Consider the following 12,649-nt stretch of genomic DNA (forward strand, 5'->3'; position numbering starts at 1 on the left):
GGCAGGGGGTGGCACTGCGTGGGCTTTAAGGTCCCTTCCAGCCCAAACCAATCTGTGGTTCTGTGGTAGAATTCCCATCACCCGGGGGTGTTTAAGATGCAATTGAACATGGTGCTGGATTATTTCTTTTTTTTTCTTTCCTTTTTTTTTTTTTTTTTTTTTTTTTTTTTCCCATGAAACACTGAACTTGGTCCCTTCCAACATGGGCTGTCCTATGTTTAAGATTCTGTGGTAATAGAGATAAACAGTGTGTGCTAGAAATAGAAATTAAAATAAAAGTAATCTGTTTCAGTGAATTCAATCCTGACGTACAGCACAGAATAGTTAGATTTTTTTGAAGTGGTGCGGAAACACAGTACTGTAGAAACAACATACGCTTTCTGTTATTGTTTGTATAAAAAGGATGAATTGTGAGTAGAAAATACCATCCTCAGTTTCACTTATATCAGGCTGCAGAAGTCAATGTGGACTGAAATTCACTGAAGCCAATTGCAGGGATCCCAGTAACTTCCCTAGAACTGTGAATCTGGATAATGTAATGACTGGCAAAAGCATATGGTATCTGAAAGCAGTTTGTTCATGTTATAATAGTTTTGTTCATTCAGCTTTATTTCTCTGTGAAATGATATTACTGCATTTCATACAATGAAATTTCCAAAGCTTTTCTAGTATGGCAGCATAGACGAGGCCCACATTACCCTATCTAGTGGCAGAAAATGGCTGATGTAGCCTCTTGCTCCACAGCTTACTGTTCCAATTTACCACATAGATACAGAGGAGCTAATATGCATGGCTCTAAGAAACAGACTGGTAGCAAGCTGCTCTTCAGGTGGGATGTCCTAAGGAAATTTCAACTGACATTTGTAATCTACTCATTACCATGCCTCTAAAGATGATCAGCTACTGAAATAAATGTTTTCTTCTATATGTTTGTCTCACCATATCACAAGATAAAGAAAGGTGGAATTTTCTGAAGTGAATATATTAGCGTGTTTAGAGCAAGGTTATGTTAATAAATGGTATGATATGCAATTCAAATTGTCAGGTGGTATAATAAGCTTAATTAATTTGCTCTCTAAATTGGATTAATCACTGTAGTGTCTCTTTATAAGCATATTTTCTAAATTATTTTAAAATTCATCAGATATTTCATGCTCAGTACATGGAAATTAAACTCTGCTTTTGTGAAGATATACAAAACCAACCAAACAAGTATTTATTATCACTTATTTATGTAGTTTGAAACAATTCAGAAAATATGTCTTCCATTTCCAGTAGCTTCAAAGCATTGTTTTTGGAATGCATATCCTAGGCATAAAATACTATCATAGAAATTAGTTGAAATTATTTGGAGAGCAAAAATATTGTAATTTACTTTCAGAACTATACAGCAGATACAGCTGACTGACTAATCAAAGAATTCAGTGAGATAGGCAGGTTCATAAAACTCACAGTGTTTCATGTTGCATAGTTTGATTTCTCCATGATTTGGTCCTTCTCTAGGTGTTAAATTTGCATGTTATTGATGATGACATTCCGGAGCTAAATGAATATTTCCGTGTGACATTAGTCTCTGCAGTGTCTGGAGATGGGAAACTAGGTTCAACTCCTACCAGTGGAGCAAGTATAGATCCAGAAAAGGAAACTACTGATATCAGCATCAAAGCCAGTGACCACCCATATGGTAACAATGATGAGAATTATACAGCCTTGTTTCAGATTATTGTGTAGTTCTTTCTAGTCAGATGAAAACTTTGCTTGGTCGTAGTAGTTGAGGAAGCAATCTCATATATTCCACTTTATCTAACTTGAATTAATTTGATGTTTATATACATGACTGAATGCTGAGTTACTTTTCTTTGATAATTTTACAAAAAAGCCTCAAATCTTCCCTGACCAAACAAGCAAAGATTCCTTTGTGAGGGCAAATAAAGGCTCTGCACGTAGTTGATCCCGTCCAAGTTTTTCATCAAATGAGAATTCCTGAAAATGAGAGTAATTTCTCCGTATTTCTTGTACCAATAAATACACAAATCTGTGACCCGTGAGGCTCTTTTGGGAAGAGATTTTATTATTGTGCTGTGCCTTTATCAAGACTGACAGGAATATCAGTGAGCGAGGGTAAGGCACACAGCACGTCTCTGGAAATAGTGTGATTGAGGCTTAACGGTATACTGGTATAAGTGGTTTTTAATTTCAGAACCATCACAAGATACGTTATCAATCACTTTATTTAAATTGTTTATCATCTTTAAAATTTGTTATGAAAAGCCATGTAAGTAGTAATTCTTGTCTTCCAGGTCTACTCCAGTTCTCTGTGGGGCCACCTCCTCAGCCAGGTGATAAAATGATTCTTCCAGCCTCTTCTGTGCCCCATGTTACTGTTAAAGAAGAAGTTGGACACGTCAGATTACTGGTAGTTCGTGCACAAGGCCTTCTTGGAACTGTTCTGGTGGAATACAGAACCATGCCAGTCACAGCTTTCAGTCCCAAAGATTATCAGGTATGGCAGTTGCCAAGGTGGTATAATTGTTTTGGAATTACTTAGAGTTATTTGTCATGGAGATAGCCTTCAGTTTGACTGCGCTAGCCCAGCTATGATTCTTTCACAGAAAGACTTCAAGGTGATGTGGCACATGAATATGTAATATTCACTTAGAAATATACTTTGTTATGTGAATTCTCCATTCTTTTCTCTGCAGTAAGTTGCAATGTCTAGCAAAAGCCTCTGGTTTTGAACTTTTTTTTTCCTTAACAGAGTTCTCAGTGTAGCAATATGTGAATTTTGCTGTTGTTTGTTACCTGCATGTATCTGCTAACTTGATAACGTGTGCAGGAAAATAAGAAAAATATACATGAATGCAGATGCTCACCAGTATGTTGATTTAGATGTCTTTTTTTTTTTTCTTTTTTTCTTTTTTTCTTTTTTAATTTTGTAAAACAGATTCGTAAGATTTTTTTCTAAAGCTTAATTGAGGAAAAGTAGATATTCTGAAAAAGACAAAAAGAAGGTTCTGTTTCTTTTTTTTTCATTTGGATGAAAACATTAGACTTGAACAGAAATATGAAGAGCTCTTATATTGCAGGCTGTTGTGGGTACACTGGAATTTCAGCCAGGAGAAAGATACAAGTACATTACTGTTAACATCACTGATAATACTATTCCTGAATTAGAAAAAACATTTAAAGTGGAGCTGTTGAACCCAGAGGGAGGAGGTAAGGCACATATATCATTCCCTCATTTGTATTTTCATGACCTCTACTCATTCATAAAAATCTTGTCTTTCTTAGCATTATTTTCTACGTTCTTTCTCAAAACAAACAAGAAGCACCTCTACATCCCCCCTCCACAGCTGTCTTTTTTCTTAGGGAAGAACTGTTCCTCAGTTCTTTTCTTAATCCTTGGTGGAAACAACCAGATCCGGTAGCAAGTATATTATTACCATGTATTAGGGAAAGTGTATTACTGCCATCTGTTAGGTCATCTAAAGGCAATTGCTGCTTTTCACTTTATGTAACTTCATGGTTGGTAATGAGAACTAAAATAATGCAAAAATATATTAGCAATACGTTGCATTTCAAAAATATTGAATATTTATAAAATATTTACGGCTAAACGGTCAAAGTGTTGTGTGCTTTTTTGTTTGTTTTGTTTTGTTTGTTTTTTTTCTTCCACATGAGTGAAACTAGAGGAACTGCAATACATAGGTTCAAGTGGATTACAGCAGTAATAGGATGTGGATGTTGAGGGCCATAGGGATTTTGCTGAGCTGTAGCTGCAGAGGTAGCTCGTAGATAACTGCCTGTAAGAACAAGACAAACACTAGAAAGAATTATTGGTTTGAAGGGCCAGTCTGAAGGGACGGCAAAGTGTAGTGGTGCTGCCACATAACCCCATGAATACCTTACGACTTTTTTTTTTTTTTCCATTTGAGAAAAATTTTAAAGGAGATTGTAAAGCTAGCTGGAGGGAAAAGTAGAAACACTGACAGCATTAAATTGATTGTTTTTAAAACTGATGTTATTTTTTTAAACAATTCAGAAATTGCAAGTGTGGTCCTTCCTGGGAAGTTGTATCATATTTTCTGGAATTAATCCAGCTCTCTGCTACGATTGTATGTGTCTATGGTGCAACATGGTCTCAGTGATTCTTTTGATAAAGTCTTTAGACTCTTCACGTATTTTGTCTTTTTGGTTGAATAGTTGTTTTGTTAAAAGGAGTCAAACTTTTCTCTTTCAAATTGTTGTGACAGAAAATTTACAACTAACCTTAGTAATCCAGTAACTAGATAGCCTTTTTAAAATAAGCCCTCTTTTTGGCCTTTCCAACACAAGCACAAAGCTTATGAAGTCCCCATTAGTTAAGCTTTCTGCAGATTTTCCCAACATTTTCACTTTGTGAGAAAATATTAGAATAAGGGTCTTGAGGGACTTTATCCCCTCCCCCTGCTTTTTTTTTTTTTTTTTTTTTTTTTTTTCCAATTCAACTTCCTCCATGACAAGCCTCGGTTAGGGGTGAGAATGGGGAAATACAAAGAGGGGACACAAAGAGGGAAAGAGAGGAAAGACAAAACTATTTGTATGTGTTTTCTTTCATTCTGACCTCCCATTGCTATTTCCAATGTCATAAATTAAGAGGTGGCATATATAAATCTTTTTCAGTCTTTATTAGAACTCCTGTACACTTCCAGAAACAAAGTTGATACCTTCCTAGTGTGCTTCCCTGTTTTTTTCCCGTTATCCTGAATTGTTTAAATTTCTCTTTGCCTGCGCTCTAATTTATAAATGTATATATGTGTATATATCTGTATGTCTGTCATCTTAAAGTTGCTGAGCTCTTTAGAAATGATGGCAGTGGTAGTGGTGATGGGAACATGGATTTCTTCCTTCCAACTGTCCATCAGCATGGTAAGCATTTTGGATTAATCTTTATTTCTTTATGCTAACTGTAATATCCCTCATAAATTACGCTGCTGACAGGGCTTATCATAGTATTATTTTGCTTGTGGTTTGAGGTGCTTCATTTAGATATATCATAGAGTTCTGTCGAAGCATTCTTTCCCATTTTAAAAAAAGGCTTAATTTCAACAGCAGTCAACGCTAACTGTAATACAGAAAATAACAGCTTCTCTGTCTTCAAAGATCTATTTTTATAGAACACAATGTAGTTATTCCAGAAGGAGTTTGAAAAATTAGCTTTGTTTGACAACCGTAAAATTTTCTGGAGAGCAAAGAAGAGAGAAACTTTTTAAATTTAAGGTAATTTAAAATTTCCTGACTGTGTATTTTGATACTTTCTTTTTGCCACTTGCTTTATGCGTTGATCTCTGCATCTCAAAAATACACTTAATAAAAAGTGATGTTAGCTCTTTTTCTAAAAGAATGCTTTGATTATTTTTCATTTTTTGAAGTCCGTGTTTTTGTCACAACATACAGAAAACAAAGATAATTTAATCTTGAGAAAATTAAAAGCATACAATATGCAGAAATAAGATGAAAACAAAAACGCCTACTAAGAGGAAAATGCTAATGATAGCAGATTTTGAATTAAACCCTAGAGACCTGAAAATATTGTGTTAGCATCCATTATCAAAATCAAATAATTTATTCCACAGTGACAGCCTGATTTTCTGTTTTATTTGTAAATACAAAGGAGTTCAGTTTGAACCTGAGAGTAAGTCTGTGGTTTAACCACTTTTGGGAACTTCTGGGAAGTGTTGTTTCCTCTTCTGTGTTTCCAGAATTTTTTTTAAATGCCAGGCTCTTTCTCTTTCTAAGCAGCAAATTATCTCACACAAGATGATCATGATAGTAGTAGAATTTCCTGGACTAGCTTTGTCTTTGTTTTTCTTCCAGCCTCTGTTAAAATAGTGGCTGCTTTAGTCCTGTCTGCAGTGCTTACACTGTGTTTTATCACATAACTCTCCCCTACCCTACATTCTAGTTCATTTTCTGTAATTAGACAAGTAATTTTATTTCTGATCCTCCCTTAAAATATATGCATTTTATATGTTGCTTTGGAGTGTTGTTCCATAGAAGGGCTGCCAGGACTTCACATTATTGAAAGTGAGTTCCTTATCCATGTGGATAATTATTACACATTTTAAAAGAAAAGAAAAGAAAAGAAAAAAAAAAAAACACAAACCACAAAATGCAAAACAGCAGAAATATTCCAGTTACGCTTTTCTGTGCGCTTTTTGTAATAAACTTCTTTAGCTGATTTCTTCCATTTAATAAAAGATGGTATTAAAAATAACTCATTTTGGCACTTGCACTTACAGCCAGCTTGGGAATTGCATCCCACATCATTGTGACTATTGAGGCTTCTGATGATGCTCATGGCGTCTTTGAGTTCAGTACTGAGTCACTCTCGGTAAATGGAACTGAGCCTGAAGATGGAGATAGCAATATTACGTTGCAGGTTAGAAAGTTTTGGGTCTCGTATTGCTTTGGAGTCCTCTTTTATGTCTATTTTACAGAGCATTCTGCAGTATTTTTACAATAGGTCTACAGCATTTTAACTTAACTTTATCATGCACATTTGTTTTGACATTTTATACTTCACTTTCTAAAGTGTATCTTTCAGCTTAAAATTAAAGTGTTTTATATAAGTTTAACTTTTCTTCTACTTGTTTACTCAGTTAACTAGTTTGTGAGGTCCCCTTGGAACCTGCTTTTGAAGGTATTGGAGTCCATCAGTGCTGGGTAGTTAAGTAACACCTCTTAAGAGCAAGGAACAGGCAATTCCAGAGTCAGAAGTTGAGCAAGCTGGGCAGAAGGCCAGCTTGGCTGAGCTGGGATCTTATTCTAGAATTTAGGTGAAAAAGGAAAATCTGTGTTCAGCTGAACAAGGACTACAGAAGTTCTGTTCGCTCAGAGGTGAAAGTTGGCCGGTACTGTGGGGGACAACAAAAAGTGTTATTTTTTAAGTATGCTAACAGCAAAACGAGGAACAGAGAAAATCTGTTACTTGTTGAGGTTGGTCACCTCACAAATAAGTACGCCAATAAAGCAGAGAGGTTAATGCTTTCTTTGCCGTCTTTAACGCCAGTAATGGGCTCAGGGACACACAGAACTCTGAATTTTAGGACTGTGATGGTGATAAACTCCCAGCCAACTCTGAACTTGTGCAGGATTTGCTGCTCCAGCTGGATATGTCAATATATGGGGTCCAGTGGGATTCATCCCAAAGTACAGAAATAGCTGGTTAATGTCATTGCGAGACCTCTCTCAATAATTTTTCAATAGTCTTGGAATCTGAAGAGGTCACAGTTGACTGGAATCTGGCAAATGTTACCCCAGTTTCCAAAAAAGGTAAGAAAGAAAGCCCTGGTAGTTCCAGGCCTGTCAGTCTCACATTAGTGCTTGGTAAAATTATGAAAAATATTATCCAGGGAATTACTGAAGAACATTTGGAAGACAATGCAGTCTTAAGACAATTGAATCATAGAATTTTAGAATCATAGAATATCCCTAGTTGGAAGGGACCCATAAGGATCATCGAGTCCAACACCTGGCACCACACAGGTCTACCCAAAATTTTAGACCATGATTAGTCATGGCCAACCAGGTTCACCAGGGGAAGTCCTGCTTAGCTAACTTAATGTCCTTTTATGCTGAAGTTGCTTGTCTAGTTGACCAAGGGAAGCCAATAATTGTGATCTTTTGGGATTTCAGCAAATTTTTCAATACTGTCTCACTGTATCCTTCTGGACAAAATGTCAAGCATACAGCAAACATACAATATGATGGGTGAACAATTGGCTAATGGGTTAGGCTCAAAGTGTTAAAGCAAATAGGGCTACATCAGGTTGGCAGCCAGTCACTAGTGAGTTTCCACAGGGCTCCATTTTGGGACCAGTTCTCTTCAGTGTTTTTATAGATGATCTGGATGCAGGACTCAAATGCAATACTAAGAAAATTTGCAGAGGATACTAAATTAGGAAGAGCTTTTGACTCCCTTGGGGGTGGAGAGGCCTTGCATAAAAATCTTGACAGACTAGAGGGCTAGGCAATCGCCAATCACATAAAGTTAAACGAGGAAGTGCTGGATTCTGCACCTGGCAAGGGGCAACCCTGGCTGTACGGACAGACCTGGGGACAAGAGGCTGGAAAGCAGCCCCATGGAAAGGGATCTGGGGGTTTTGCTTGACAGCAAGATAAATATGAACCAGCAGTGTGCCTTAGCAGCCAAAATGGTCAACTGTGTTCTGAGGTGCATGAGGCACAGCAATGCTGGATGGTCAAGGGAAGGGATTGTCCTGCCCTGTTCTGTGCTGGTGAAGCCTCACCTTGAGCCCTGCATGCAGTTTTGTGTGCTACAATATATGAAGGACATAAACTATTAGAGAGCATCCAAAGGAGGGCCACTATGGTGGTGAAGGGTCTAGAGGGCAAGAAACTCCTCATGAGTTTGTTCAGCCCAGAGCAGAGCAGGCTGAGGGGAGGCCTCATGGCGGCCTGCAGCTCCCTCACGAGGGGAGCGGAGGGGCAGGTGCTGAGCTCTGCTCTATGGGGACAGCGACAGGACCCGAGGGGACGGCATGGAGCTGGGACAGGGGAGGGTCATGCTGGGGGTTAGGGAAAGGTTCTACACTGAGACAGTGGTCGGGCACTGGGACAGGCTCCACAGGGACGTGGTCACGGCACCAAGCTGCCGGAATTCAAGAAGCATTTGGACTATTCTGTCAGACATGTGGTTTGATTTTGGGTGGTCCTGTGTGGAGTCAGGTGTTGGACCCAATAATCCCTGTGGATCTTCTGTAACTCAGGATATTCTGTGATTCTATGACTTTGCTGTATGACATTTTATACTTCTATGTTCTTCTTTCGTATAGTACAAAGAACTACATAAATCTTTGTGTTTTCCACTTAGGTTGTGAGAACTCATGGGGCCCTGTCTGAGGTGACTCTGTATTGGATCATAGTCTGTGATCTTACAGAAGACCTGGTCTCTGCGTATGGGAATGTAACATTTGATGTTGGCCAAGTGAGAGCAAATATTACCATACAAGTTTCTCCTGACGACGTGCCTGAACTGGATAAGGTGTTTTCAGTTTTGATCGTCAATGTCTCCAGTGGTCGTCTTGGAAATAATACTAATGCAACATTAACAGTTTTAGCTAATGATGATCCATATGGACTGTTCATCTTTTCTGAGAGAAACAGACCAATAAAAGTTGAGGAAGAAACAAAAAATATCTCCCTGACAATAGTAAGGCTTGGTGGTCTTCTTGGTACAGTAGCGGTTACATACAGAACTTTAGGTGATGATGAAAAGTCACCCTTTCTTCCACCTGATGTTGTTAGAGCAATACAAGGAGAAGATTATATACCCATTACTGGTTATGTGACCTTCGCAGCCAATGAAAGTGAAGCCACAATATCTTTGCCTATTTTGGATGACGATGATCCTGAGAGATCAGAATCTGTTTTTGTGGAGCTAAACAATACTGTTTTGATCGAGAAAGTACAGGATCGGCCAAGTAAGTGTCTTTCATATGTAAACCAAAAACTTAAATATGTAGGCTAATATTTATATTTAATAGGATAAAATGCAACAATTTAAAGTACAGTAAAATTTTATCTCTGCCTAACTCTGTGTAGTTAAGAATCCTGTAAGTTCAATGTCAGAATATCTCACATTAAGTATGAATATTCTGTGTGTCAGCATATATTTCCTTTACCACAAAATTTTGTCAGGGGTGGACATTTCTTTCTCCCTTTTGCATCTGCCTTATCCCAGGCATTTTAGGCCAACTGTATTACTGTATTGGTTTTGTGTACTAATACCTGCTCACCTGTTGTTTCTGTAAAGCACAATGATAGGAAATAACCTAGTTCCACTTACTGAAAGCCAAAAAAGCCTTTTAAACATTAAGTGGTATAGAATTGCAGCTTCATGCTGGCTTTTTAGTGTAGAGGATGTTTGCCTGATCCCTTATTCAGATAAATTCAGGTCATTACAGCATTAATTATGCTTAAGAGCTTCCTGGCATGCCTGATTTCCCTTCCCTCTCCCCCATGCCTCTCCCAGATTAATATTGATTTTAAGGGAAACGCTACAAATAATTCTACTGGGAATCTGAAAGGTTACTTATAGTTCATCATTGCTAGTGTAAAGTTCTATTGTCCTACGAACAAATAAATAATTTTTTAGTACCTCACCTCTTCAAAGAACTGATGTTTTGTATGCTTCACAGCAGGGTAGAATAATAAGTTAGTAAAAATGTGGATTTTCTGACATATAATATAATTCAAATATAATTCAAACACTAAAAGTATGTTCGTGCAGTTTGTAGTTATATTTTATAATCTAAAATGAAAATGTTGTTGAAAGCTAGTAGTAGCCAGCCGCTAAACTCAGGTGTATGTCTATGAACTGTATAGCCATATATAGGAGACATTTCAGGCTTGCTTTTATTTTTTTTTTTTTTTTTAATATTTCAGTTGTAAATTCTCCTCGTCTTGGATCAGCGGGTGAGACTATAGCTCATGTAATTATCAATGCCAATGATGATGCTTTTGGAACACTTCAGCTTTCAGCTTCAGCTGTGCGAGTTGCTGAAAATTATATTGGACCAATCATTAACGTGACCAGAACTGGGGGAATTTTTGCAGATGTTTCTGTGAAATTCAAAGCTATGCCAATAACTGCAACAGCTGGTAAGAAATCAAAATAGTAGACATACACATTCTGTGTTAGACCAGAAAGAGCATACTATATGCTTCGAGTAACCAAAGCAAACAAGTGTTTATTGAATGCAGTCTAGTAAAACAAATAGAAAAAATACCAAAGTGTGATATACCTAGTGAATGTACTTCGGAGATAGTAATCCAGGTCCTATAGAAGGGACCTTACATCAAATTTTGAAAAGCTCAGAGATATTATCACTGAAGAATCTAGCAAAAGTCAGGAAAGGAATTGGCTGTTTGTTTCCCTGGTGGCCGCTCACCTTCTCAAATAAATAAATAAATAAATAAAAATAAAAAATCCTGTAGTAGTATATATAGCTACTACTTAGTCCTTCGTACATATTTCGGCCTACCATACATGGCTTATTTGAGTTTATTGGAGGGAAAATGAGACCTGGTGACTCATCTGTGAAACAGACAAAAGTCAAGCACAATTCAAGAAGACTTTTACTTTGCAAATGAAAGGTAAAGCTCTCAGGTGATCCCTGAAAAGCTTCATAAGGAAACGAGCAACCTTATGTGCTTTAGTAAAATCTCCTTTGAAAAAGGTACTTCTGTTTAATTTTATCTCTTGGAAAGCCAGACAACTATCAGAAATCAAATATAGAAATAGTGTAGTAGTGTGATCTTCTCAATGGAAGAAAATAATGGAACTTTTGTAATTGCTTCTTGGACTGACAGTGTAAACTCTGTTTTGGCCAAGATGAGATTTATTTTCATCCATCCAGATATCTAAAATGCAGTAGGAAATAAAAATTGTATTTCCTGGGTATGAAGATAAACAAACAAACAAACAAAAAAAACACCAAAAACCCACACCAACATATGAACACAAGGGAATGCAAAAAGAAAAGATAAATATTAGTGCTGATAAACATTAGTAATGTTTCATAATGAACCAGAATGCCTTAATATTCTTCTGTGTTTTTATTGTTTTGTTATTTTTTCATGTACAAATCTAGGTGAGGACTACAGTGTAGCCTCATCAGATGTTGTCTTACTAGAAGGAGAAACAAGTAAAGCTGTGCCAATTTATATCATTAATGATATCAATCCTGAAGTTGAGGAGTCCTTTTATGTTCAGCTGCTGAATCAAACAACAGGAGGAGCCTTGCTTGGGTCTTTGACGAGGGCAATCATAACCATTGAGGCTTCTGATGACCCATTTGGATCCTTTGGTAAGTGAGTCTTGTTTGCATATTTTCTCTTCTCCAGTAGCAATCTGCTGATTTGTGGGTGAGTTATTACTAGGCAATGGAATAAAAATTTTCAGAATACAAATTAAAATGTGTAATTAAGGGCAAATGCTGCCCTTATATAGCAAAATCGAAGCATTCAGTCAGTTTATATATCAAGATTTTGTGAGATGAAGGTGGATTTTGGAGTCTCCTAATGGGGATGGATTTTAATTTTAAAAAATTAAAAAATTGAAAAAAAAAGTAATTATTTTTTTATATATTCTAAATGTTGCATTTCTGCAATAGCTTTAAGCTTAAGTTTACATGCCAAAATCTGTTTAGATAGTGCAGTGTCATTGTTTTACAAAATAATCAGGCAAAGCAAGTTTAAATATCTGGGGAAATTGGAAAGTACAAATACGAATTAAATTGCATTCTTGTATGTTCTGGTTGTTAGTTATTGTAGTTTTTCTTCTTTCTGTCATTATCAATAAAATGGATTGTGGACACTTTCCATAAATAGTTTCATTACACAGGTTTTGAGAAAAAAATAGTAATTTCAAAAATTTAATGACATTTTATAAATTTATCTTTTCTATTTATTTTTATAATTAATTTCAGTATTTCTGGTGTATGTTTTCCTGCCATTTTATTTGAATTACTCCTTCTCCCTTTGGTACCCAACTTTATTTCAGTTATTCCACTTTATCAGCAGAAGGTAAAGGAAATTGACAAAAGTAACTAATTCCACATGGATAATTCTTTAACTTCATTCT

General features: G+C 36.7%; 1 protein-coding gene across 6 annotated transcripts in view; it reads left to right on the plus strand.

Annotated features, from left to right (window-relative positions):
• The window catches only part of ADGRV1 (adhesion G protein-coupled receptor V1), a 291,563-nt gene that overhangs the window by 61,598 nt on the left and 217,316 nt on the right, over nt 1–12,649 (plus strand). For 5 of the 6 annotated variants that reach the window (XR_004746216.1, XM_035310214.1, XM_035310213.1 and 2 more), the window contains 8 exons: nt 1,504–1,684; nt 2,301–2,503; nt 3,087–3,216; nt 4,828–4,908; nt 6,282–6,421; nt 8,876–9,485; nt 10,450–10,665; nt 11,658–11,873. Coding sequence is in view for 5 of the 6 variants with exons in the window: in XM_035310214.1 (XP_035166105.1) it covers nt 1,504–1,684; nt 2,301–2,503; nt 3,087–3,216; nt 4,828–4,908; nt 6,282–6,421; nt 8,876–9,485; nt 10,450–10,665; nt 11,658–11,873 (1,777 nt within the window). In the remaining variant the exon portion in view is untranslated. The remainder of the gene's footprint in view (nt 1–1,503; nt 1,685–2,300; nt 2,504–3,086; nt 3,217–4,827; nt 4,909–6,281; nt 6,422–8,875; nt 9,486–10,449; nt 10,666–11,657; nt 11,874–12,649) is intronic. The other variant, XM_035310215.1, reaches the window with a different exon arrangement.

The sequence above is a fragment of the Oxyura jamaicensis genome, chromosome Z, assembly GCF_011077185.1.
Source record: "Oxyura jamaicensis isolate SHBP4307 breed ruddy duck chromosome Z, BPBGC_Ojam_1.0, whole genome shotgun sequence".
Classification (NCBI taxonomy): domain Eukaryota; kingdom Metazoa; phylum Chordata; class Aves; order Anseriformes; family Anatidae; genus Oxyura; species Oxyura jamaicensis.